The sequence below is a fragment of the Caloenas nicobarica genome, chromosome 3 (assembly GCF_036013445.1).
Source record: "Caloenas nicobarica isolate bCalNic1 chromosome 3, bCalNic1.hap1, whole genome shotgun sequence".
NCBI classification, from domain to species: Eukaryota; Metazoa; Chordata; class Aves; order Columbiformes; family Columbidae; genus Caloenas; species Caloenas nicobarica.
In genome coordinates, this window is record NC_088247.1 from 5,587,072 (window position 1) to 5,614,726 (window position 27,655).

The window sequence follows — 27,655 nt, forward strand, 5'->3', positions numbered from 1 at the left end:
CTGAGGCACTTAAGTTGATCATTTAAATTATTAAAGCGGTGTATGTGATCTGTGCATAAGACCATAAAAATATCTTGCATGTCTAGAAAATACTTTCCACAATGTGGCATTTGGTAGCAAGGGAAGCAAGGGAGGAAAAAAACCTGTTAGGGAAGAAAATAATAGATAGAGAAAAATCACATTACTTGCTAGGAAGGGTGAAACTAATAAGTGAAATCAGTATGTTACAGAATCTATGCAGATTCACAGATGATCAGGACTTTTACCTGGAGCTGAAAGTCGACTTAAATTTTATCTCAACAGACAGACGAACATAGAAGGGGTTGCTAGAAACTGTTTGGAAGACTTTGTGCAAAACGTGATCTCCAGGTGAAAGGTGATTCAGAAGAATATGTAACTTCCTTGCCAGTGGAAAACAACCCTCAAAAATCCATGCTGGCAATAACTCTATAGCTAGCACAGCTAAGGAACCCTGTAAGCAACATTGAAAATTTTTTATTTTTAGGTGCATCCTTCCAGTTTTCTTTTTCAACAGCATCCCTCCTACCAATCTTCTACCAAAGCCTTTGATTTGGTAGAATAAAACTTTCTGTTTCCATTTAAGTCTTGTCATATATTTTTGGATATTTTTGGTTTTATTAACATGAATATGAAAATAACACATTGAAGGCAAAAAATATAAATCAAGTGATGTTGTAGAATGTCTGCAATGCAAGAAAACTTGGAGATCGCCCAAATTGATGTGCACTTGCATTTGCTGATACCGGTAAGGAAAGTTGTATCATAAAAGGTCAACGAGGAACAAAAGACTTCCCCTCAGTTTCCCTGAGCAGTGCCCTTTCCTAGTGCTCTTCTGGATAGATATAAAGAAAAGAGTGAACACAAATACAGGTGTATTCACAGCTCCGAACTGGATATTGAAACCTAGACACAGTGCTCAGTAAGGAAGGACAACTGAGATGATACATTGCCCTGTCTGAAATCATCTCCTTGTGCTTTTACAGAAACCTGCTTGCCTTTAGAGCAAGACGTAAGCAAAGGACTTCACACTGGCAGGAACAGCATCTCTATAAGAGCCATCTCAAGTGCACAGACACAATTAAGATCAGAGGACTGATGAGGAGCAAGAGAAACACAAGAAAGGACGATAGAAACACATGATTTACCATTAACATCTTTTGCAAGAAGCATTGGAGACTTAAAACATTCATCTCATTTACACTATTTCTTGTTGCTTTCTCAGGATAATAGGTGTGTGTAAAACATCCATTTTGCCTGGGGTAGTCCCTTTTTTATCACAAGAGCAGTACGAATTGGCCCTTGTGTAAGGGAGAATGAACCCTGTTATCTCTTGTAAACAGCTTTCCTGCAACTTTGGGATACACCTCAACCAAAAGTTTATGCTTCTGTGTTTTATTCCTTCTTTGCAACACTCATGCAATAAAAGCAGAACATGAAACCGTGAAGTCTTCAAGCCCATCATGCTCGTCTTCAACAAGGTATGCTTTGGCCAAACACAGCTTAACTGTATGTAATTCTATGGCCTATTTCATTTATAGGGCAGAACAAAAAGACTGAGTAATTCCTTCTAGTCTTAATCTCTATCAATTGCTAGTGTATTGGAGAGAGGAAAATCATTGTGTAGTAGTCAAGTAAGGTCTTCCATAGAGAAGAAAATTTGTGTGATTTCAAATGGAAAAGCTAAACAGTTACTTCAGCAAGACACCCTGTAATAACAAGGTAAAATAAACTAACATATTTTAAGCTATAATTGCTATTTCTCCGTTGTGTTTCCTCCCTCTTCTGATGGACATCTTAGTGTTCTCTGTAATAAATTTTCGGTGGTGCATTAGTGACCTTATGTTCTCCACATTTGTAAGAAATCAGATAAGAGGTTGTTGAGGTTGCTATGGATCCAGTCAAGACAATTTTATTGTTGTTAACCAAAGAGAAAACACACTTCCTGTCACTTTGCTCTTCAAGATGAAGGACACTATTTAAGGACTGCGTGGACAAACTACATTTACTTGGTTAAGCTTTCAAATTGAGGTGGTGTAGGTGTCTGCTGACTCAAAGCATTAAAGTTAACGTTTAATGAAAAAACTCTCCTAGCATGACACCACAGAAAGAGGATAAATGTCAATGCTGTCAAAAGAACTGACTCAGCTCAAAGTTCAGGAGATATAAGAAATATTTCTGTCACAGTGCACAGGCAAACTGCACCTTATCCTACTTTTCTGGTCTCTGTAGCTATGTCCACAATAACAGCATACACCAAGAAGTAGCTTAGATTGGCACGCTTTCAGGTCCACATTATTCACTGAGAGATACTCATAGCTCAGACTTCAATGAACTGAACTCAGAGTTTTAAATAACATCAGCAGACCGCATTAGTTCTCTTCTAGGAGGCATCATGAAGCTGATTTGAGGCTGGGTCAGCCAACAAAGATGACCGAAAGGTCATTGAGCACCTGGTCCTTGCATTCATTCACCTGGTCTATTTAGTCCATTTTAGTCATCTTCCTTTAGATCAATTGCTCTTGGGAGTTTCTATTTCTCTCTCCTGACTTAAAAGAGAAGCATTACTAATTAGATTAGATAAAGAAATGTATAGTGTTTGTCCTCCTGAATCTCAAAAGTGTCCAATGTTGGGGAATCCACCACTTCCCTGGGTAGATTATTTCTGAGGGCTGACTGTTCTCATAGTGAACCTCTTGAGTCCAATCAGAATCTCACCAGGAGTAACTTAAATCCACTGTCCCTTGTTTTTTCCATGTCACTCCTTGTATAAAGAGAGGCTCCATCTTCTTTGTAGCCACACTTTAAACACTGGAACATGGTGGTGAGGTCCCCTCTAAGCCTTCTCTTCTCAAGGCCAAACAAGCCCTGTTCCCACAGGCTTCCCAGTCTTTGATCATCTTTGTGGCTCTTCTCTGGACCCTCTCCAGCCTGTCCACACTTTTTTGTATAGTGGGGACCAAAACTGAACACAGTATTCCAGGTGTGGCCTGAAAATCACTGAGCAGAGCGGGATAATGACTTCTTTATCTCTGATGATGATGACTTTGCTAATGCAGTAGCCCAGCTCCACCCTCTGGATAAAGCATCTTTTTCCTCTCAGCAGGTAGTGTTGTCAGTCCTTTTTGCTTCAAGTTAGTAATAGCTGAAGTTAAAAGTTGACAGATTAAGCCTCATTAATGGTGAGGTGAAGTGTTTCATTTATTTATAAAACCAAATATTAGAGTACACAAGTATTGGAATATCATTTCTTCAGAGTCCCTAATCACATATAAATGACCTATGCATATATAGGGGTCATTTATCTGTGGCTGATGAACCTCAGTTTGCCTCACCAGGAAAATAGCTGGGTTGCTCTTTCTGGGGAAAAAAAAAAAAAAAAGAGAGGAAAAAAAGGGGGATGAGGTACACTGGTACATCAGCTGTCTGACACACACATGTTGGAGCACAGCTTTTGTTTGTACACTCAGTTAACAGATCCCTGTCTCATCCACTGCACAGGCCACATGAATTACAGCAGAGAAAACAAGAGTACATTTGGCAAATCCTTGAAACTCTTAGGTGAAAAGCCTGATCCTCAGACAAATTTCCTGAGACGAGCCTGCATGCTTAAATCTGAACTACTCACCACAGTCTTGCATTGTAATCAATGTAAGGAAATGAGAATCCCTAAAACATTCAACGTCTTTTCCTAAGACAACTTTTAATACAGTTTAGACTAACCATTTTCTTGAGTTTCATATAATTTCACATTAAATATAAAGGCAGTATAACATGATTGACTTAGATATGCATGAATAGTCTTTCACTATAGATGTTTGTGTCTGTGTCCATCTGTGTGTGTTTATGTACCTGCATGCAATTTAAGATATAAAGACATAAAGTAATAATCTCAGATAAAGTCCTTATTGAATGAACTTGACTTGACCGACTTTAAAATTTAAACATTTATTAAAAGGCACTTTCCCCAATAAGATATCAAAAGGGAGCATTTTCTGCCCCCATCAAAGGGCTTAATATAAGGATTGCACACGTGTCATGTGAGATATTCACTGGGGAAAACATTATGTAACTAATAACACAAGTTGTTCATGGCTGAGCTGTGGGTAAAAAACAATGAACTTTACTCATGATTTTGTTCTTTTTTAGTCACTTCCTGTGCAAATAAAGGAGCTCACAGGTCCTTACAATCAAATGTTGCCATCCGCCTTATCCTGTGGTACAGCAAGGTTGAGCAATAGCTTTTTAACAAAGCTTTGCTTCCTCTCATTGAGCTGTTCAAATGAAATACAATCGCTACAAAAGGAAAAATACGTATATCCTTATTTCATCTTTGCCACTATTAAATTTCATTCTGTGATAGACTGGTATGTTCTTCTTGCTAAATAATTTGACTTCGATTCCACATCCACAAAGCCTTTTTCAAGGAGTAAAAGCTGAGATCATTTTAAACTTTGTTTGGTCAATGGTTTAATTCTACCCTTATACTAGAAAAACTGGGCAGTGCCAGGGTTTTTATCCTCCCTAAGATTACAACGGCAGTGTCAAGTAGACTTAGTCCAGGAGTTACCACGAACAGGGCAGTATTCCTGAAAGGTGTCTGGTGTCAGCCACCCTGCTGGGCAAGCTAAAGATTGCCAAATACCTAAATTGGTCTCAGAACAAGAGAAAAGGCCACAGAGCTAGTATAGATGTAACTAAAAAAAAAAAAAAAGAGTTCTTTAAATCTAATAACATGTGAGCACTTTTCCAACAGTAGTCTCACCAGGACAGCAGCCCAATGTAGCATCACCTCCCAGCATCCATAGATTATGCCAATTTTTATACCCAAAGACTTAAATGGCATTCTATTACTGTATCCTAGCACTACCGCTTCATTACCAATTTGTCTGCTACTGCAATATCATCCCCTTTTTTTTAATAGATACAATTTTTCATTAAATCAAGGCTCCTAGAATACAATTTTGGCCTGTCCTCTGAATACTGAATTAACAGAGACCAAGTTAATCAGTATCACATCAATAAAATACTTTATACACAAAAGTTTTTAGAGTCAAGGAAAATTTTGACAAGCAAAGTGAATCTTAAGAACAAGTGGTCATCCAGTAGTAATCTTAGTAAAATTTAGTTTGCTTCTTTATTAATTAGAAAGTTTACAAATTGAGCCGTTTAAAGTCATTTAAGAGGTTTGGTCTCTGCCTTATTTTCATTGTCTGAGCTAAGGAAAATGCAAAAAGCAATAATTTTTTTTTTTTTAAAAAGTATTTTCAAATTATTTTTAATAATCTATAGCTTTATTTTTTAAAAATTAACAATATTAATTTTTTTCTTATGAAGAACTATAATTATTTCACAAATAAGTTCACAATGAGAACCTGTTCTTTATAAGTATTTCATTCACTGTGAAATAAGAACAAGTACCTCTTTAGCCTGCTGAAAGAGATTCTCTTTGCCTACCATATCCTATATGAACAGACAGGACACTATTCATGTTTCATAGAAGATGAAAAATCATTCACCTTTTAAAAGAAAAGCTATAATTGGAATAAAGAATTGACTACAGGAAACATAACTGACTGTCACTGTGCTCCTTACTATGTGCAGCAAACCAGGCTATGTGAGACTTTTGTTTAGGCTATTGCCTTTATAAAATACATACAAGCATGAGAAGTGCATCTAAAAACAGCTAAATGAGCTGTTTTGCATTACAAACTAAAAAAAAACCTGTAAGCCGGCATTTCATGTGCAGAAATAGCCTGGAAAATAGAAATTGCTATATCGACCCGTATTTTTTCCCTCCCATAGTGGGTGTGACGGTGTGTTCACCACTCTCTTTTTTTTTTTTTTTTTTTGCTATATCACCCAGATCCACTGAGTTAGACAGCTCTGCTGAAAGCAAGTGTCTTTTATCAGGCTCTGACAGCCGCCTCTTCTCCTGCAATGTCTTCAGCCCTTGACACCAACATGAGGTTCAAGTTCTCGATCCTGGCTCTTCTTCTGGAAGTGATCATCATTGTTTTGTTTGGGATATTCGTGGAATACAACAACAGTGATGCCTCTTTACATTTATACCCATGTAAGTGTTGTCTAAGATTTAGTATTTCTTTAAACTAATCCTAAGCAAGATTTCTGAATAACTTACGAGACTTAGTGATATAGCTAGAAAAGAGAGGCATGCTTTGAGGCAAATAAACCTTTTATGAGATATGAAAGCAGCCTCAAAGGCTTCAAAGGCAAATTCAAGTTGAGCATCTAAGATTCTGAAAGTTGTTAACTGCTGAGAAGTTAGCTGTTTGGGGAGAGAAGAGCCCTGAAAATTGTTCTAGTGTTTGCATAGAAGGTTAAAACTTGGAGAAATATTAATTGCCTAGAAGAATTCCAGCATTTTCCAGAGATGGATGGTAAATGGTTCTTGCTGGACCTTCTATCCTGATTACTGTATCAAATAATGAAAACAAACAGAACATTTCATTACTATGATCCAGGTTTCAAAAGGTTGTCTTATGAGAAAACATATTCCTCATCGTCATAAAATGTGTTTGCAGAAACTGGACTCCACGAAGGGCAATAGTTTTTGTCACAAGGTGGATAACCCTCTCCTATTTTTCAAAGCAGTGGCTTAGTTGCAGGCAGTAACGGTTCAGCCTGCAAACATTTCTGTTGATTTGTTGTTCTGCAAATGCTTGATGAAGTTGAGGGAGAAAGTTTTTGGCCTGAGAAGTAGTAGTTGCTGACTTCTCCCACCCTCCTCCTCTTCATACAAAGATCAGACTGTTGTAAATAAACAGCAAAATAAGACTGCAGAGGAGCAGCCTGTGTCTTGATCGCAGTATTGAAGGTCTGTTGTTCATTTTCTTGGCTCTGATATCTTAATGACTTGTAGCCCTGATTGCAATCCTCTTAATGATGATCGTAATGGTACAGAACCACTTGCCTGTGTGTAGTACCTATGTAATTTTAAATGTATCCCTCTTTTTGTCTCATTCCAACTGGCCTTCCAGTGTCTGTCACACAGGAATGTGATCTCAGGGCCATTTCACTCCCTAGTAGTCTCGTGTTGTGTATTCTCACACAGACCACTGTCCACTTGAGAACAGTGAATGCATGGCATTATTCAGCACCAGATGCAAGTCAGCTGAAAAACATCAGGGTCTAATTGCCCACATTTAGGTTAACTCCGCTGAGATGCAGCAGTATCCTAGAGACAGAGGAACTTAGACTGTGCCCGAGCCCATTCTCTTTCTGAGACACAGCTTGGCCATGTCTATGATATTGAACTATCCCAGTTCCTAAATTAGGTGGCCTTACTTAGAGGGTATATTGAAAAGGACCTTTGGTCCACCATCACCCAGGAGGTGATAGTTGGCCCAAGCAAAAACTATGCCAGAGACCACACTAACAATTTGACAGCACGGAAAATTCTACTCTGGCACTGTTATCTTATTAACATAGTTCTTGCCTAAAACACCTGTCCCCCTAACTCTTATCTGGTTCTACCCAAGCCAACATGACAACAACAAATACAGCCACAGAACAACAGTGTTTTGGGCATCTTCATATAATTTGGTAAGCCAAAGGGATGCTATCTAGGACATGGGTTCTTCAGACTTAGATTAAGGTCTATTTGCACCTCGAGAACTGAGAAAACGACCTTTTCCAGTTTGAACATCATGCTTGCTGGCTCCGGTACTAAATTGACCTGCATTTTCTTAGAGTCTCCCTTACCAAGGAAAGTGAAGAAAGGTGCATGGGATCCTCATGCTTATGTCAGTAATTTAATAACGTTCAGTGGCCCTTACAGTACCATGGCACATTTCTTTGTAAACTGTGAGTCTTCTGGATGGAGATTGCTTGTGCCACATGCATCACCACAGGTACAGTGTTTCCTAGGCAGCTCCTGAGACAAGCTGCTCTCACGCTTAACAAAATCCTCTCCCAGCTAGTGCATGGAGTCCCGTTGTGTTTTTTTTTTTTATTTACTATCTCCATTTTTAAAAGGCATCAGAGAGAGGGCAGAAATATCATCAACAAAACAGAGAAAAGCAAGTAGAATAAAAAGCAGGATTTCTTAATACCTGTATTTTCACTTTTAGGCCCTCTTACTCTCAAACTTCCCTGTCTACAAATTGCATACAAGAGCACATTTTGCCCAAGGACCCAGCAGAAAGTTAATACTATGGTATCCTGAGCCAGGACTTCCCCTGAGTTCACAAAACGATGGGCTTAAACCGCTTCCCATGCTGTCCCCAGGCACATTAACCCATCTGTACCTCATGAATTTGGTTGTTTCATCCAGGGATCAATTTATATTCTCAGAACTGTAGTGCAGGCCCTGATTTTTCATGCCTTACATACCTCAGCACCATGAATCCAAGCTGTTTCAGTATTTTTGGGCTGAAGAAAGGTGGAAACAATGATTGAGAATTACCATAGTTTTGCACTCAGGTAAGGGGGCCTAAGCTGAGGTCACTCCCTAAGCACAGCTTTGCAATGTATCTGTTTCTGGTGGATGCAATTACAGGCATGGCAAATTGGATGAACAACTTCAGGTGTGCCATGCCACTAAAATGGGACGACAAGGGTGCCTGATAGTTTTGCAAGTATTCCCGGAGGACTTCTTTACTGCTGGTACCCTGTAGACAAAGTCCTGTTATTGATCCGTGACTCACGGCTTAGGAAAACTTATGTGCCACTCTTGTTCAGGGTTCTGCAGTTTACTCCTTTAGGCAGCACAAAATCATAGTTTTAATATAAACCTAGATGCCAGAAGCATCTTTACACTGAGACTGACCACATTGGGAGACCTTGCAGTGGAATTATTGTGTTGGTCTTGGACAGTCCTTTAGAGTCTTGTGCAGTGGTTTTGTCCAGGATCTGTTGGAGCGTTTTCCCCAGTCTTTATTTTCCTGTCTCACAGAATAGAGGCACTATGTTTTGTTAAACACAGCCAGTTACCAAAACGGTTTATTACAAATTGTACTGTTTTGTCCAGACCTATTCTTTGAAAAGATACATAAGAGGTAGTTAAAGCACAAGGTATAGGCTAGATTAGCTGAGGGTCTTCACTCAGCTTGTGAAATTTGTCCTCAACATCCATGAATCAATCAATTTTAACCAAGACTTTAAATATTTTGTGTAAGTCCAAACGGCTTTAAAACATTTTTTTGTACCCCGGCTAACCCTCAGGTGGACTCACGATTACATGTCAATCACCCGCTTGTTTCAAACAGAATTGCTTCTGATCTTCAGGGCTGGGGTAAGATTTCTATAAATAAAAGCACCTTTCAAAACAGACCTGATCATGCAGAAGCCCTGTTGATGGGCATTAAGAATTAAACTCCTCAGTCATCAAGGTGCTTTTGAAACCTGTTCTTTTGCTCAAGCGTAGAGTCAGGTTACTTCAGCGGTAAAGCCCCTTTTACTAATCTAGACAAAATTTGCTGAGATGTTTTTACACAAGTGGGATTGTTTTGATGAGAATAATCAATTTGCTTTGTCTGCAATGATTGAACCAGAGGATTGCAAACAAGAGCAAGTAATATACTGAATGCTAACAAACCATCCGCTCTTCTAGAAGACTGGGAAAACTTTCTTGCCTGGAGCTGACTACTCTGAACGGACAAAACAAAAACTTTATCAGAAAGTCCATGGCATAGGCTGGTTAAACAATAAAAAGAACAGAAGTGGTTCATTTTCAAATGTACGTCTCATTTTGTGCATGAAACTCAAGTTTGATGTAAACTGAAAACTGTCAAAGTCATGTATCACTTTGATTTGCTGTGCTAAGAGTTTCTTGAATATGTTTCCATTTTCTTCTGCTAAAGTTAAAAAAAGGCTACTTTTTTACATGTTGCTGTGCAGTTTTCATGGATTTGCCCTCTAGTTCTGTATTTTATTGGTAACATTAACAAGCTTTTAATAAAGCAGTTTCACAAGAGTCAGAGAAATAACCTGGGCCACTTCTCAAATGTGAAGATGCTGATCCCACAGGTTACTGGGTGAATGGTTAATCAAAGAAAATTACTTTTAAAAGGGAGGGAAAAGGCTGGTTCAACATTCAGTTTACACTCATCCTCAAAAAGCAGGGCGGGAGATATCAGGTTACTTCTTCCCTTATTTGAGATCTTCCTCATGTGACCTGCCAACATATTTTTGTCCTACTTAAAAAAAAAAAAAAAAAAAAAGGTGTGTGACCATCTGTACCTATAAGGTCACCTGGGAACACTATCTGCTCTCACCAGCATTACCACTGCTATGTTTTCCAAGGCATTTAGAGGAGAGTTGCTTTAGATGTGCAGTTCATCACCACCACCAAGTCAGGCACGAAGCCACGACTCTGCGTTCCTATGGCACAGGAGGGAGGATGGACAAACAGCTGTACCTGTCAAATGATTTCATACTAAATCCTTTTCCTAAACACCCCCAGCTGATTGCCTCTGGCACAGGAATATGGGAAAATTAAGCAATGTTTGGAGTTCTGCATCCACTAAGACAATAAAAACTCCACTGCTGGTGGGGTCAGGAAGGCTGTATTAGCGTAGTTTTTTTACATTTTCCCCAGCCGTACCTTTTTCACCTCTTGCCAAGTCGTCTGGGGCAAGGGCGCATGTTGATCTCTAAGCGAGACAGTTATTTTCGCACAGCATTGCAATATAAAATATGCAAGTATATCAAAAGCGGAAGCTCAAACAGGGAAGTTAAACTGATAGTGTCTTTTAAAATAAGTAGTAAGCACAGCGTGAGAGTTTGGCTAGTAGTTCTGGGAACTGAGTAATACAAAGGAAAATTGGAAGCTTCCAAAGGACTTGCAGGGGCCTCAAAAATCCCATTGCTGGCTGTTGAAGTCAAGAAATAAATGTGAAAATGTCCAGACTAAAGAGGAAGCGAAAGGATTGGGGATTTCTGCAAACCACCTGCATTTCTGCACTATTTTTAGATGTGCGTAGCCCAGTGTAAAGGATCTTACTACATGCATGTTTTTATTTCAGTGCTAGTTTAGGGTTGGAGTATGACAGTGCAAATATAATAGAGTTTATTATGAACCTCCAGTAACAACTTAGATTTTTCGACCCTCTTGTGGCTAAACACGGTAATGCATGTGTCAAAACTAGGAACGCTGAAAGTATGCAACTAGGAAATGTAACTTTAAGCCAAATATTGTACTAACCAGGTCAATGTCTCAAGTTGTTCCCACTTATTTGCATGTAGGAGGCAATGAAATAGAAATGAAAATAAATAGTTTATCTATACCGAGGTTCTTAATAAAATCAAAGAAAAAGCTTTAGATACAGGAATCAAACCTGTTTGGTATAGAGTTCATGAAATCACATAAAATGCTGCAAAGTAACAAAGTATTTTAAAATATAAGATATCCATTTTATGTTGATAAATTCAGTTAGTGTTAAAAAGCCTAAAAAAGGAATTTTTTTTTTTTAAGTAAAAAAAATAACTAGCCATATTTTAACAAAATTCATTTTTGGGAAAAAAAATGGCATATTTGAAGGAGGGCTAAGTATATGCTGATAAGTAATATTAATTCACTAATTTTTGTTTTACCCAGGTAAAGAAATCAATCTCTTGTACATTAATTTATAGAGATCACAAGCAAACCTTTGTGCTGGGCCAACTAGCACTCTACGAAACAAATCCCATGTACAATTTTGGAGTTAGCAAGAACATGCTGGATGTGTCAGCGTTTATTTGAGGGGAAGAGAACTTCTCTGTAAGAAGAATCTGTGATGTACCAGGTAGCTTCACACCCAGAGAATATTTCCAGACAAGTTAAGTTTTCTAGTATAGAGATCTAGTGTTCTTTCCATAATGACACAGAAAGGGATAAAATCAATAAGTGGCTCTTGCATATTCCAGACACTCAATCTTCCACTAGTAAACTGGTCATGAAGTGGTGAAGGATGGATCATACTAATGACATGAGTTTGGAACCCTTTTCTATTAAATCCTCATTTGTTCCCACCTTTCCTCCCTTCATAGTCATTCTTCATAGTCATTACACAGAAATGTTTTCCCCTCAGTCTTTCAGGATGTCCAGGTGATGATATTTGTTGGATTTGGTTTCCTGATGACCTTCCTGAAGAAATATGGATTCAGCAGTGTTGGTATCAACATGCTCATTGCTGCCTTCGGTCTCCAGTGGGGAACTCTGATGCAAGGATTTTGGCACATGGAAAGAGGGAAAATTCATGTTGGTATCAGAAGGTACATGTGAATTTACCAAAACTGACATTTCTATCGCATAAGATATCAGGAGAAGCCATAAACTACAACATCTGTGGGTTCAGACGTCTAAGTTCAGTGAAATTTTATTGAGCCTTACTGTCCGCCTCTCAACGTTCATCTGCCCTTCACCTCTACAGGGACAACACCTGGGGCACTGGGCCAAGGGAACCAAAGTGTGGGATGAAATTTGAGGTGTTACATTACATGTGGGCCGTAGAGACTATTTTTAACCTCTGGAGCTGTGGAAGCTGGAAGATTTACAGCATTAGCACAGCAAGTCCTGCATCCAGCAGGAATGAAAAGATCCGTCCTTCCAGGACACATGGGGTCACAGAAGAAAGGCTGGGACAGTGAGTGTATCCACTCATGAAGCTTTTTCTTCCTTCTTAAGGAATGATTTCCATGAGCACCAAAGTGCAATAGGTTTGGACCCTAATCACAGAATAAGAGACCTCATGAGTTAAGTCTCTAGATGCTTTTAAAAAATTATAGAATTATAGAATCATAGAATCATTTCAGTTCAAAAAGACCCTCAGGTTCATTGAGTCCAACCATAACCTAACCTAACGCTGGCACTAAACCATGTCCCTAAGAACCTCGTCTAGACACCTTTTAAACCCCTCCAGGGATGGTGACTCCACCACTGCCCTGGGCAGCCTGTTCCAATGCCTGACAACCCTTTCCATGAAGAATTTTTTCCTAATATCCAATTTAAACGTCCCCTGGTGCAACTTGAGGCCGTTTCCTCTTGTCCTATCACTTGCTACTTGGGAGAAGAGACCAACCCCTCCATGCTCCAACCTCCTTTCAGGCAGTTTTACACAGCCATAAGGTCTCCCCTCAGCCTCCTTTTCTCCAGGCTGAACAGCCCCAGTTCCCTCAACCACTCCTCATCAGACTTGTGCTCCAATAATACTCCCTCTCTCATTCATCTGTTCTGCTTCTACCAAGGTCTCAGAGCATTTTCCACATCTGCAGCTCTGCTTTCTGAGACAATTTGTAGACAATTTTGAAAGAAACAGCATCCAAACACTACTGAGGGGCAAGTGGAAATAAGTAGTTTCTTAATACTTACAGACAGACATTTTAGAAGTATCCATTAGTTAGTGCCTCTCTGTGCTGGAAACTTTGATAAATTTGTGTTCTTATTTATCTTTGCCATTTGCCATAGCTTGTTAACACTGGTCCTTCCTGACAGCTAGTACAAATATGACACATAGTGACAGAAAGACATTCTAGGCATTTGACATGAGCTAAATCATCTGACCTAAACTAAAAGCTCCCTGTCATCTTTGGAGTCCAAGTGACAGTAAGGGCTGGAAATATCCCTGAACATCTGCAATGCACATTTCATGTTTCACTATAATTTCAACCAGCTAAGCACATATATGGTATAAGCAGGAGGTAACCTTCCCGCACCTTTTCCTCAGTAGCTGGTAAAATCCTCACAAAACACATCCTGAAAGGCTCGATTTAATTTTCATAGGATATTGATGATTTTATGTCTGAAGAGTTAAAGCTGTATCATTTTAATGATATGACAGGCTTTATCCTATAGCTTTATTTCAAGTCCATTTAAACTGATTTTCTTTTTTCTTGTGCTTTTGTTTCGCTTTGTTTGGTTTTATTTGTTTTCTTAACTTCAGCATGATAAATGCAGACGTCAGTACAGCAACTGCTTTGATTTCATTTGGAGCAGTCTTGGGGAAAACAAGTCCTGTTCAGATGCTGATCTTGACAATTCTGGAGATCACAATCTTTGCATGCAACGAATATCTAGTTACAGAAATATTTCAGGTACAACAATTTAGCAATTTGTTTGTTTGTTTTTTTCTAACAAATGCTTTCACTTTGTAATAGTTCCAGTTTACATATTCTCAATTCTGGTTTCTACCATAGAAAATAAACCATTAAAGTCATCCAGACTTCTCCTGCATCAAATCTTCATCTTTATGCTGTATAAAATTAGTGATATTATTTTGGGTCCCTATTACAGGCCACAGATGTTGGAGCCTCAATGACTATCCATGCTTTTGGAGCTTATTTTGGTTTGGCCGTAACCCTCATCTTGTATCGTCCTGGTTTGAAAAATAAACATGAAAACGAAGAATCTACCTACCACTCAGACATATTTGCCATGATTGGTAAGTGAAGTAATAATGAGTGTTGATCAGTTGTTCATCCTTCTTTTATCCCTATGTTTTAATGGTGGCTTATTATTATGCTGCATCCATTTTCTTAAGTATACTCCTAGAGACATATTCTTTTATTTGTCTGATGCATACCCAATATTTTCAGGGACACATATTTTTAAAGTTTTTCCTCGATTAAAAAAAGGAAATATGAAATTAAAGATGTATTTTCACTGTGCATTAGTAGTGATTCCCTTTTTGTTAAATATTCTGTTATGAGCAGCATTTCTATAGAAAATGACCATAAAGAAAAATTAGCTGTGCTAATGGATGTTTTAGAAACCATACATATATCTGTTCAAGAGAGATATTCATAGATCGATTTACCAGCTAAAACTATCAGTTATATCACTAGATGTTAAATTATTTGCATGTAAATTGTCTTGCTAATGCATCTCATCCTGGTATGGTCTTCACAGTGGTGGTGAGCTCTGGCAGTGAATGGGGCATGACAAAGGATCACCATGTGTTAAAATCTTCCAGTAAGATTTGATAGATACCATATGTCGAAATGACAGCTGCCAGTGTCAAAAGCCTCTGCATATTACATTATTTCTTTTAACATTTGCGGTATTACATGCTTCTTATTGATCACCTTCCACATTTCTTGTAGCTAGTTGTGTTGTGTTGGATCTTTCACATTTAAATACTCCTTGTGACTGAACAGTCTTTGTTTCATTTTGTCTTATATTCTTCCAGGTACCCTGTTCCTTTGGCTTTTTTGGCCAAGTGTTAACTCTGCCATTGCACCTGAACAAATTTACCAGATTAGAGCAGTTGTCAACACTTACTATTCCTTGGCTGCATGTACTGTTGTAACATTTGCCGTCTCCAGCCTGCTGGATCAAAGAGGCAAATTCCGCATGGTAAGAATCAAATCACAACCTCTGTTAAATACATTCATCCCTTTATAATAAGGATGCACAAGCAGGTTCCCAGTGTCTGTGAGCTATCTGGAGATTTTGCTCACACTGTGGGCAAAACTAAAGCTATTACACTTCTAAAATTAGAAATGCCAGATTGGGTCCTGAGGCAACCCACCCTGCTTTATATAGGTGATGTGGTTTCTCAATGGGATCCCTGAATCTGGAGAGTAAAGATCTCTCAGACATTACAGTGATGGTCCTGCTCCCTTGTTCTCTTTTTGCCACAGAACCTGCTGGATCATAGAGACATTAGTCCAACATTCAGGTGGGCTTCTGAGTCTTATTCCGAAGAAGATCCTACATAAGTTAACATATTGCAATAGCTAAAATAGTTCTCTCAAGACAACAACCTGTTCCCTGCCAATCTCACAGTGCGGCTACACAACAGGCAAAGCCAATCAAGGTTGAGGTGACCGGCTTTCCAACCTTTCATCTCCTCACCCCCAAGTCCAGCCCCATGTTTTCAACCTCTTCTTTCCAGCAGTGTTTATCTAAGCCCAGTGCGAGTAGGCACAGTTTAATGAGCTTGCAGCATTTGCTGCTGTTGTAGGAGGCAGTTCTCGCTGGCTCAGCCTGGCTTCTCAAGAGGTCAGATGAGCTTTAGTGACTTTGCAAAAGTTGGACTTCATTAAACTGGCCCCAGTTTCCTGCTGCCTTAGAGCAGCTTTGAACAAACACTCTGACAGTGTAGCAGGAAACTCAGTTTAAAATTCCTGATCTTTCTCCATTGGAAAAATCCCACCTGAAGAAAAGGAAAACTTCTGTATGCAAGCAAGTCTTACAAGTCATTCAGCTCTCAAACAGTTCTCTGTTCCACATACATCATCTCCACCTCTTCACAGGCTCTCATTCAAAATGCCACCCTGGCAGGAGGAGTAGCAATTGGAACCTGTGCTGACATGTCAATCCACCCTTTTGTTGCCACGTGCATTGGGAGCATCGCTGGAATCATCTCTGTCCTTGGGTTCCACTTCCTGACTGTAAGTATTGAGGACCTGCCTCTGCTCTCATTGACTTATTGCTTTATTGCCTTTACTGGAGCTCCCTTAGTTTGCTAGACAGGGAGTTTACTGGCTGATACAGTATAGAGCATAAATTCTAGATAACTGTTACTTTGAAATCAGTATGATTTGAATGTATGCTTATGAGCTAATTTCAGTCCATCATCTAGCTAAAAACAGAGAAGGATCATGAAGATAGTAGCATTCATCAAAGTTGGGATTTCTGTTCAAGGAACTGCCAGATTTTTGCTCCAAGCCCATGTTTCATGAACAACCTCCACCATAAGAATTGTCTTTCAGATCAGTGAAATAAGACTAATTAAATGTCAGTCTTTTAATATTCCTAAATAGATCTGTAATTGAAAATACTTTTGAAGTATAAAACAGAAGCATTTTGTGAGCAAAATTTAGAAACAAAATATTGTGATTAAAACTGTCTAAACTGCCATTTCCTCCTGGAGAAACATTCTGGAAGAAAATACCTGTCTACTAGACTCATTACAGGTTTATATGTGTTACTTAGCCACCCCTTTCAACCTTTGCTGCAGCGGCTGAAAATATCAGGAATATCAGTGGAGTGTCACATGTTTTGTACCATTATTTTTCTGATGGTAGCTTGGACATTTGTACCATTATATGTACTTACTTGGTTTTCTCCTCGTAGAGAGCATTTCACAGTGAAAGGGCAGATTTTATAGCTAAACTTTTTGTACATTAAATAAGTTAAATCATTTCTTGAACTTCTGAACTACTTTCTTTTGCATATCATTCTAGAGATAATGGAAGACTATAACTCACTATAAACTTCATATTTCCCCTCATTTCAGCCTTTGTTGGCATCCAAACTGAACATTCAAGACACTTGTGGAGTTCATAATTTACATGGTTTACCTGGAATACTGGGAGGCATCACTGGCATCGTAGTAACTGCAATAAAAGAGGAAATTAGGTGAGTTATAGAGAGAAAACAGAAAGGAAATTTCCACCTTCCTTGGATCTAATTATGATTTTTTTCAGAAAATGCATCTTTGATTTGATGTCAGACACCATATTCTGGTTTAAATGGGACCCTTCTTGATGTTGTGCCTTTAACACACTGTTCATATCCCAAGCTTGTTCCAAATTAAAAGTTCAAATAAAAATAAATAAATTAAAAAACATCATAAAAACCAGCATACAGAACCATTCAAACATAGAAGAATAATTTTTATTATTCTACAATTATACTGCTGGTAACTGTAAGATTTCCAAGAAAGTTGGTAAAATGGTCTATTTCCACTATTTTAAAAGACTAAGATGCAATGGTGGTCTTTTTGAGAAAGGGGAGCAATTTCTAAACACTTACATGATACTAATAAGCTTTTTCAAAGAACATGTTTTCATCTGTAGTCTAAAACAAAACCAAAACAAAATCAATCCCACATGATTTCTGTCTTGCACACAGCAATGGCAGGATATTTTCCTATGAGCCATCTTGTCCAGCAGACAGCAAGTACAATGTTGTTAAGACCAATTATCATTTTCAAAGTGTAACAATTTTTTGGTTGTCAACGGTTTGTTTTTCTGCTCTTTTTAGGCAAGGTCACCACCTTACTCCTGGCATGCAGGCTGCTGCTCTGGGCAGTACACTTGGAATTGCACTGGCGGGTGGCGCATTGACAGGTCAGTACAGCAACAGAAATATATGTGAATTTAGAGGTTCATCCATGGAGAACTTCAATGTATCAACAACTTCATGTGGAAGTAATGGAAATGGAACTAACGTATTATGGCACATTGGCAGAAACTTGAATATGGAAAAGCAGCTCTCTGATAATTTTTTCTTCAAGTGAAGGCCTAGATATCTTACTGAATACACGTTTCAAAGATACTGGGTTGTATATATAGAAATAGAAAGATGTCATTCTGGGTGGAATTCTTCTCTGGATTCTGAACAAAAACTAGTTTGAGATTGAGACATATTCATTTAGGTGTCACATGTTCCATGTGATTGTGGATACTTTCGAAACAAAAAATCAAGCTGGAATAGAAAATTCCAGTCTGAAATCTGGGAAAGGTTTGAGCAATTAAAACCAAGATTTTATACATGTCACATGAAGAAACCTGCATCGCCTCTCATTATAAGTGGTCTGATGTCTCAAGATGGTTGGGCATTTTGACAAACTAGGAAACTAGTCAGAAAACTTAGATGACTCCCTGGGGCATATCTGAGGAAGATTTATTTGGGTATTTTGGGTATTTATTTGTGTATTTTTAACCTCTGATGCTGTTTTTCCTGCAGGTGGTATTCTAAAGTTGCCCTTCTTGGGACAAGTGTCTGACCAGAACTGCTTTGATGACTCTGTTTATTGGGAGGTAAGATACACCCTCCCTTTATTTTCATTGTGTTGGAAGATGTACAGCACATTGCAGTCCTGCTCTCCTGGGGTTTGTGGTTTTCCCTCACAAGTCAGCTTTCAAAAATGTTGCTCAGCCTCAGGCTGTGAATTTATCAAGGGCACCTTCAGGATCTTTTTTGGACTTGCTAGCTAGTCATACCATTTATAATACATTGGACTAACCTTGAACAAAAAGCAGAAATGGAGACAACCAATTGTGACCTCAGTGGAGCTCTTTATCTCTCTTTTAAGTGCTCTCTGTGTTGGGTATCCTCTTCCTTCCTGTAGTTTAGACACATTATATTTGCAGTTTCGGCTAAATGGTGCTGCTTTTCTAGTGTCATCTAGAATTTCATACTAAATGAAATTTCTTCAGTATCTGTAGGGTGAGTCTCCCTCAGGCTGAGCAGAAACACTTCTGCTACCTGGTTCAATGATCTGGCCACAGATGTTATCAGAAGAAGACAGGCCTCTTGCGTGAAGGCACAAACAATAGGGCTAAGAAACAAGTACATCTGAAATAGCCCTGCTAGACTCCTTTTCCGCTCAGTGACGAGATAACTCTAGATACTGACATTCATCTGAATCCTTCCAGATCTATGTTAGGTTACATGAATTAAAACCTTTAAAGTCTCTGTATTCCCCACTGATGATGAAAGACTTTTCATTGCCTACCTCAAATGTAGAGCTCTATACCATAGAGACCTAGTTTTGATCAGCTGAGTCCCACGTACATCTCTGAGTTGGATGCCTGCAATCCGAAGTAGCAAGTTATATGATGAGAGGAAATGGCCTCAAGTTACACCAGAGAAGGTTCTGACTGGATATTAGGAAAAAATTCTTCGTGGAAAGGGTTGTCAGGCATTGGAACAGGCTTCCCGTGGAAGAGGTGGAGTCACTACCCTGGAGATGTTTAAAAGATGTGTAGATGAGGGTATTAGGGACATGGTTTAGTGCCAGTGTTAGGTTGTGGTTGGACTCAATGATCTTAAGGGTCTCTTCCAACCAAAATGGTTCTATGATTCTAAGTGCAGAGCAGAAACTCAGACATACCTTTACTCTTGGCTGACCTAAGAAGCTCCCTGTACTGTTTGTAGGCTTTCTGCTTCTCCCTTCATTAGGGACTAGTGACAGATTCTTAATTTAGGCAATCTGAATTTTAACATTTATGCCAGGACTAATTTGAAAAGGCAAGACAAGAAGAAATATATGATACACATTACTTGTAAATAAAATTTGTGAACTCAAAAGGAGATTTTATTAGGTTTTTAGCAGATTGAACTCTAGTATGAACCACACAATTGGGCTTTCGGTGAGAGAAAGTTTGCAGTCTAAGAGGAAGTTTTGAGCCAAAAGATCAGCTGTAGTAATGACAATCGGAAAAAAAACCCAACTTTTAATGACAGCTCTGCAAGTCATTCACTGTTTGACCTCAGGAAAGTCAAAGCACTGTTTTTCAGCAAGACCTGAAATAGGCTGTCATATGTAAATGATAAAAAATGTCAGGCAAAGGAAAATTTTATAGTGTGGCTGAAGAAGTCACAGCCTGTGTTGATCAGTGATGATAATAAAATCCTGCTCAATTGAATGCCATGTAGTATCAGTAGAACTGCTCAGAAATACTCTGTTCTAAGTGAGCTTTGTCAGGTAATGGGAAGAGACATTGACATGCGGCATACAACACCATTTGTAACTCATTAGAGATGGTCACCTTGTTTCTTTAGAGCCCTTTGAAAATGCCAGGTATTAACTTTGCGCTCTCGTAGCTAACACCAGTGTTAAGGAATTCTTCTATTGAGAAAACCCTGAATTCATCCCTCAGAATTCAGAACTGGTAGTTCATGTCAGGTTGGGTCAACATTAATAAATAAACACATAATATATACAAACAGAATTACATTCTCAGTGCACTTTAGTCTCCTTTCATGGCAAAAAGAATTCTATAGCTTATCAACTGAACTCTTCTCTGATTTTCACGGCAGGTTCCAGAAAAGGAGAAGCCACATGAAATTCACTCCAACGACCATGATGAGCACACCACATTTGAAGCCACTATGTAGAAAAATAATTAATCTGTAATATTCATCCTAATGATTTTCTTTTCAGTTTCTAATGCTAAAAAATGACATCTGAGTATTGCCCTAACTACACTAGGTTTTCAAGAAGGGGCTGTAGATAGCTATATTTTTGTAATATGAAACAGGCAGATCCTTCCAATATATTTGTGCATCAGAAAAACCCACCACAAACTGCTCTACAAACTTGTCTGTATTTTACCTTTCGTCGTCACTGAGTCAATATAGCCATTGAAACAACATTTGTGTTTCAAGCCTATTTTACTGCATACCGTATTTAACTGCAAGATTTCTGAGTTAGAGTCACATTCTTCAACTGCTTAGGGATAATCAAGAAGAGAAAGATTGATATTTTTTGAATATTTGGATTCTAAAAAGCTTTTTACCATAGCATCCCAGATTAACTTACAGAATATAGTGATTGATGAGGTATACTCAGTGGAGGTATACTCAGTGACAATATGAGTATAAAGATTCTTTGTTAATATATTTGTTGAAAGGGAGAAGAAAGCGAGATGGTGAAAAAATTCATTATTGGCATAGATTTATTTAGATTATTTCAAGGACACTGTAAGGGTAGGACCTATGAAAAACAAGTAAATACATAAGATGTCTTATTATGTTCAAGTGTAATAAGTGGATATTAGCGTTGTTAATGTCAATAGATATAAACTGAATTAAATATTAGCTTCAAAAAGAGGCGTGACTTGTTAGGAACTGGTCAGAGAGCAGCTCTGTTCAACCTAGCAGAAGATGCAGTGGAGAACTTCAGTGTGGTGAGTTGCTACATTTAAAGTCACTGCCTCCTAAAACAAGAAAAAGCAGAAAGAAGAAAGTGGAAACTAAATTAGGATAAATTAACTCCACCCAAGAAGTTATTATAATGGCTGCTCAATTAATACAAAAAATTGAGGTATCTGAAGGAATTCTGTGAGATGACAGTAGCTGTGGGAGCAGAGTCACTTCAGTGCCTACCTACATGGGTTCATCCATTGAGAGGCAATGGGTGGGAGACAAAAATCTAACAGAAGGATCACAGTGCTTCTGGGCTACCACTGATGTCTCAAAAGGACACACTCCAGTGGATTAATTTTCAAGACATTTTAATATTAGAATCTTATTTCAAGTCTTATCAGATGTTAGAGGAAAACTCTGCTCATATGAAATAGCACAGATCTCTTCCGTTCTGCTGAAAAACCTTAGAAAGATACTGGGCAGGGCTGTTCCATACATTACATCAGCTGTATACTGCTATATATGTCGGATTTCTGTCTATGAATGAAAATACATCTGCTGTAACATACTTTAGTTCAGATATGCTCTTTTGTAGATGTTCAACAACTGATTCTTTTCTACCTTCTTGGCTAGAAGACATATTTTATCCTTTCAAAGTTGTCACATAATCATTTTTGGAAAAACTGAGAAGGCATTTAACAATGTAAATATTGCATATGTAAAGATTTTAGAAGTATTTTGTACATAATTTACAAACACAAAGTACTGAAGTACTTGAAAAAGATTCCATATGTAGACAGACTGTAAAAATCTTATCATTGATACATGAAGCTTACCACTCAAAATCCTACTTGGGGATTCAGAGGGTCTTTTGTTCACCTACAGCTGTGAGGTAAATTCACTGATCATGAGTGTTGATCTCAAAGGAATACCTGAGTGAAAAAGTACAACTTGCCATGAGTAAATCTTTCAGAATGATGACCTCGATAGTTATCTTTAGTTCTTTAAAACAAAAGCGGGAAAAATAAACTATGCAGTTTTGTTCTCCTGTTCACCTTTAAATCCTTCCATAGTAGTTACATCGATACAGTTCTAAAATTACATTCAGCCCTTTGAAAGCAACCGCAAGGGTGATGTGGCACTCAGTGAAAATGAGTTTGACAACTCTGCTCAAGAAGGACACTGGGGCAAATTTGGGGAAGGCAAAGAAATAAGAAGAGAGACATTGAGGCACGAAAAAAAAATTGCAATGAGGGCTGTTTGGGGTATCAATCAGGCAGTCCTGGGACTGATCACTGCAACCTGGAGCAAGACAATAAATCAAATCTGTGGTTTTGATCATCCATTCATGTTTGCATTCCTCCTCTGGTCTCCATCCTGCTATGGTGGAGGGCTGCTGCTCGTGCACAATCCAAACACCGTTCCCTATGGTCAGAAGCCTCAGGCAAGTGCCTCAGCTCAAGATAGATCAATCCAGACCTTATGGCTTGACCATGTTGTATGAAAAGATTGGACACAGAATTTTCCTAGCATGTTTCAGATTTTTTCCAGCATGTTTCAGACTGCTCTTCACCCCGAATATGCATCAGACAGTACACAGAGATGTCTGTGATGGTGTCATCAGGAAATGAGATATAGCAGTTGTTGGCTTCCTAGATAACCTTTGTTTAATCAGAGCTTTGAACATTACTTTATTTTCAATGTGAAAAAGGATGATGCCTTTGATGTGTATGGTTTGTTTCTCCTAAGTTTCTTCACCCTAATAGCTCACCTCTGTATTTCAGGTGTCAGTAGCATTTGATTCTCTGTCTTAGGGTATTTTCTTTGGCTGGTTATTTCCAGATTAATCACAGCTTTCAGTCGGTAGAGCTTCTTTTGTACATAGTGTGTACATAGTGATAACTTCTGTGTAATACGCTACTGGACACTATGGAGAGGTGTCCAGCCTTACAGAAGCTTAAAATATTTTGCTCATCAATGAGGGAGTCATACGCAGCAGGAACGGAAAACCAGGAGTTTAATGAGACACAAGGCAGAGGATGAGCTTTGAGGATATGAGTGAAATGTAAACCAAAGTATAACTATAAATTCGAGGTTCACGATGACTAGCATTTCTTGTTTTTCTCATAAAAGACAGCCAATGGTTTATCCTCTCTGATAACCACTGGACACTTTTTGTTCTCACTTTGACTTGTTTTCACATAAAAAAGCTTAAATAAAGTTTATTTTTTTTAAAGTGAGTAAAAACTCATTCAGTATCGATATTTATTAAGCTGTGCATAAAAAATATCCAAAAAAAGGTGAGTTAAATAGAAACAATGATAACTTTCAAGTTGAAATTAGATTCCACCATCAGGGTGCTGAAAGTTCTTTCTTAGTCTTAGGAGACTGTTCATATTTTTCAAATTACTAGCCTTTTGGAGGTTAGGTCAGCTGTCCTTTAAAAGATATTTCCTGTACCCATTCCTAATCAGAAAACAGATCTCTTTTTCTGTAAGGGTAAAACTGACAGAAGCTACTGGATTGGTGGTTTTCTAAGCGAAAATTTAAGATTCAATGTTTCTAATGCAGTGTATTTCTTTTATTTTTTTTAAGAGATTAAATACAGATTGATTAAATTTTAGTGAAAAGAGAGGAGCTGGATTTAAAGAAATAATGTTTTTATCTTATTATGTTTTCCTCTTATTAGCAAGTATTTCTTATTTAAGCTAAGCAAAGTTCAGGCGTATTGACATTCTGCCCTCTTCTGAAAAAACAGTGGATGATCAGAACTTTGAAGACTCTTACAGATGTTCAGCACCACATCTTTCAGAGCAATATCTTTGTATTTCATTACTGAAAGGCAAATTTATTTCAAAGACATTTACTGAATGTGTACCTACAAAATTTATTATATCATTTGTATTCAAAGCATGAATTAAATTATCAGATGACCAGTTGTATTTGTTTGCTATATCTTGGGGACATAGAGGCTTCTCTCTTTCCCATTGGAATCAACCTGTTAACAAATTATGTACGGTGAGCATCTTGCCAAAAGAGACTTCTTCCTCTTCACAAGCCTCCTGCAAAAGTTCGCTTTTCACCCTCCCCTAGGCATTTCCATCTCAGACCTGGACCTCTTCCCCTCCATTGGGTTTTCCATCCACCCAAAGCCCAATAAATCTACACTATTTCTAGAGCTTTTCTCAGATGTATTTCTGACTCAGAGAAAAAAAAATGCATACATTCAGTACAAAATATTTTAACAATCCATTGCCACATATGTGTCCCTCCACCTATGCATCTTCTCATCAAGCAAACAATCAGGGATCAAGTCTCTGGTACTGCAGAGATCACATACCCACACAACGACACTTGGTCTTCCTTGACCGCCAAGCCAGACCTTGGTTCTTTACACATTCCTCCAAATACAGACACATGAGAGATGTACACAAATACTAGTGCAACCTACTGCAAAAAAATTATAGACATCCCGATTCACAACTGCCACACAAACATGTTGAAGAGTACCAGAGGAAATCCTATATTTGGAACTAAGAACTAATCTGCTTCAGAATAGTATGCATATTAATGAGATTCACTGAAGTCTTAAAACCAAACAAACACACACACACCAAAAAAAAGGGCAAAAAACCTCACTTTCCCACTTTAGAATCAAACTGTAACCAGCATTGTCTTCAAAGACACTTACTTTATTCTGAGTGATATAGCTAATATGACCAGATCTCCCAATTTTCCAGCAAGTTTAGCAAATGATCCCTGTGTCTGCATCTGTTTTGAATATTTTTTTCTTGAGTTCATGTTAGGTGAGGAGAATTGGGACAATGACAAGAATGACTCTTGCTCTACCAAGTCTTGCTCACTGAAATGACTAAGCACCACAATAATTTTCTCCTGTTCCTAGAAGAACCTGGCCTAGTTCTCCTCATTCATCATGTAAAACACCACGGAGCAGTGAAGTATTTGACTATCATAACCTTAACACTTTAGAAACAACTGATCTGGTTCAAGATATGTGTCCAGAGACACTGCCTGTTGGACCTTGGAGGAGCCACAAATATTGGTCCAAAGCAGGATCTTGAATTTGTGCTTCAAAATTAGGCCAAGGGGAAATGTTCCCAAGCAGGGAAGGCACTCTCACAGCCTATCACTCATGTTTGTGGAAACCTCATCCTGCTCGGCTCACTCACTGCTTGCTGGCATTGCAGGAACTTGCTGGAGAAAATCAACAGGACTGAGCAAACAAGGGCAACGGGGTGAGAGGGTTTGCCTCCTCTCACTGCCTTTCAAGAAATGTCCCTAGATCCCACAGTGTCCTTCCAATAACCCAGAGAGTCTTACACAGACAAATAAATGCTGTTTTTGTTCTTAAGCTCTGCACAGACCTTACCCTGGGCCCATCTTTCAGGAATCAACTCAGAATTGCTGCTTCCTTTCAGATCTCAAGAGTCAGTATCTGACTCATTCTTTGTTAATAGTTAAATCCCAGACATATGTGGAAAGAATGACATTCTCAGTACCTTTCACCTCCTTTGGGGAGGTGGAGTACAAATAAGCCAACTAGCACACAGCTGGACATGAGCCCTGGACTTTCTCCAGGACACCTTCCAAGTAGGTAAACTGTCTTGGTCTTTCCTCCAGAGACCCCGGGCACAGCAGCAGACTTGGGGTAAAACAGTTCTAGCTCCTCTTCCAGGCTCCCAGCCAGGTGCCCATGCTCTTTTCCTTTAGGTCTCCACATCGCAATCCCCTGGGGGCCTGAACCCTCTCATGAGCCTTTGATTGTATCTCTGCAGGGATCCTGATGCTTTAAAGAGTCAAGGACAAGAGGCTCAGCCTGGGCACCTTAACTCACACAGCCTTCATGTTCTTGCCTCAAGGTCACATACCATTTAGTTCTCTACAATGCTACTAGAAAGCTCTTCCAAGCACCGTTCTGGAGGCTGCAGCTCATGTCTGGTCAGTCTTGATGAAAATCCTGGATGGTTTCTTCTCCACGGTTTCTTCTTTTAACACCTCCTTCTCTGCTGCTCACTCTCTTAGACCCTATAATATACAAGTCAGACTGTACTTCAACTCTCTTTCCTGAACCACCAGAGGCCATCTTTTCTCAAGTTTCCCCTCAGTTTGGCTCCCCATTCAGAGACAATCACATAAGATCTTCTCTCCACCTCTCTTTCTGAACTTGTTATTGAGCTGGATGTCACAGGCAAGTGCCACAGCTGAAGATACAGACCCTATTGTGCAACTGGCTCTAGGTTGTCCTCCTTGAGCAGGCGGGTTGGACCAGATGACCTCAACCATTATCTGAAAATCAGGAACATGTAAGGTGTGGATTATCTGACCAGTTCCAACTTCTGGTTTTGGAAAAGAATGTGTCCCTTGCTGTCTATTCACTTTAAAGGAAGATGAGGTTGTCAGATCAACAAAGACCTCACCATTTGGCCAGATCAGTCTGATTCTACATTTCACTGTGTTTGAACTCCTGCCAGATCGAAGACGTGTGCGTCACAGCAAATTAATCAGCTAGCTCAGAGGATTTTGACACTGAGCTCTTCCTCTCAAGCATTTCTGATCAATGCAGCATTCCACTATAGGACACACAATGCATCAAAGCCATAAATCCACATTCAGGTTACTCAAGAGGAATCTTCACAATTGTCCCATATCCCTAGTCATCTAAGCTTGGTATCTCCAACATCTTCCATAAAGAGAGAAGGGAATGCCTAAGCAACCAGTGGAGTCTTTTCCTTCTGCTTCCACCTCAGTTCAAGGCAAATGTTTGTGTTGCTGTTTCTATATTGGACTTATGCCCACAGACATCTCTGCCAAGGCACGAGACTAGTTTAGACATCACCCATTAAACAGCAACCAGCACAGGGTAAAGTGAGTGCACACGGCCGTGAAAGTGCCCAGTAGGGACTCTCCAAGCATAAAACCCCTGATGGGAACTTCTACCATTTCTTAGAGGTGAAGCTTATATCTCTGTATGTGTAGATGTGCCATTAATGCTTGAAACTCCCACCTTCTGACAGGAGATTGCACTCTTTGCCTGAATTCTGATCTTCTCAGCTAAGCCTCTGCTCAAAGACC

At 38.9% G+C, this 27,655-nt stretch overlaps 1 protein-coding gene across 1 annotated transcript; it reads left to right on the forward strand.

Moving 5' to 3' along the window:
• Window positions 1-1,431: 1,431 nt before the first annotated feature.
• Window positions 1,432-24,498, forward strand: RHAG (Rh associated glycoprotein). Its single transcript, XM_065631386.1, has 11 exons — window positions 1,432-1,499; window positions 5,885-6,094; window positions 12,051-12,234; window positions 13,902-14,052; window positions 14,252-14,399; window positions 15,147-15,313; window positions 16,216-16,353; window positions 17,202-17,323; window positions 17,951-18,036; window positions 18,656-18,729; window positions 20,735-24,498. The coding sequence occupies exons 2-11, from the start codon at window positions 5,959-5,961 to the stop codon at window positions 20,810-20,812; spliced, it is 1,284 nt and encodes a 427-aa protein (XP_065487458.1). The 5' UTR covers window positions 1,432-1,499; window positions 5,885-5,958; the 3' UTR covers window positions 20,813-24,498.
• Window positions 24,499-27,655: the final 3,157 nt, after the last annotated feature.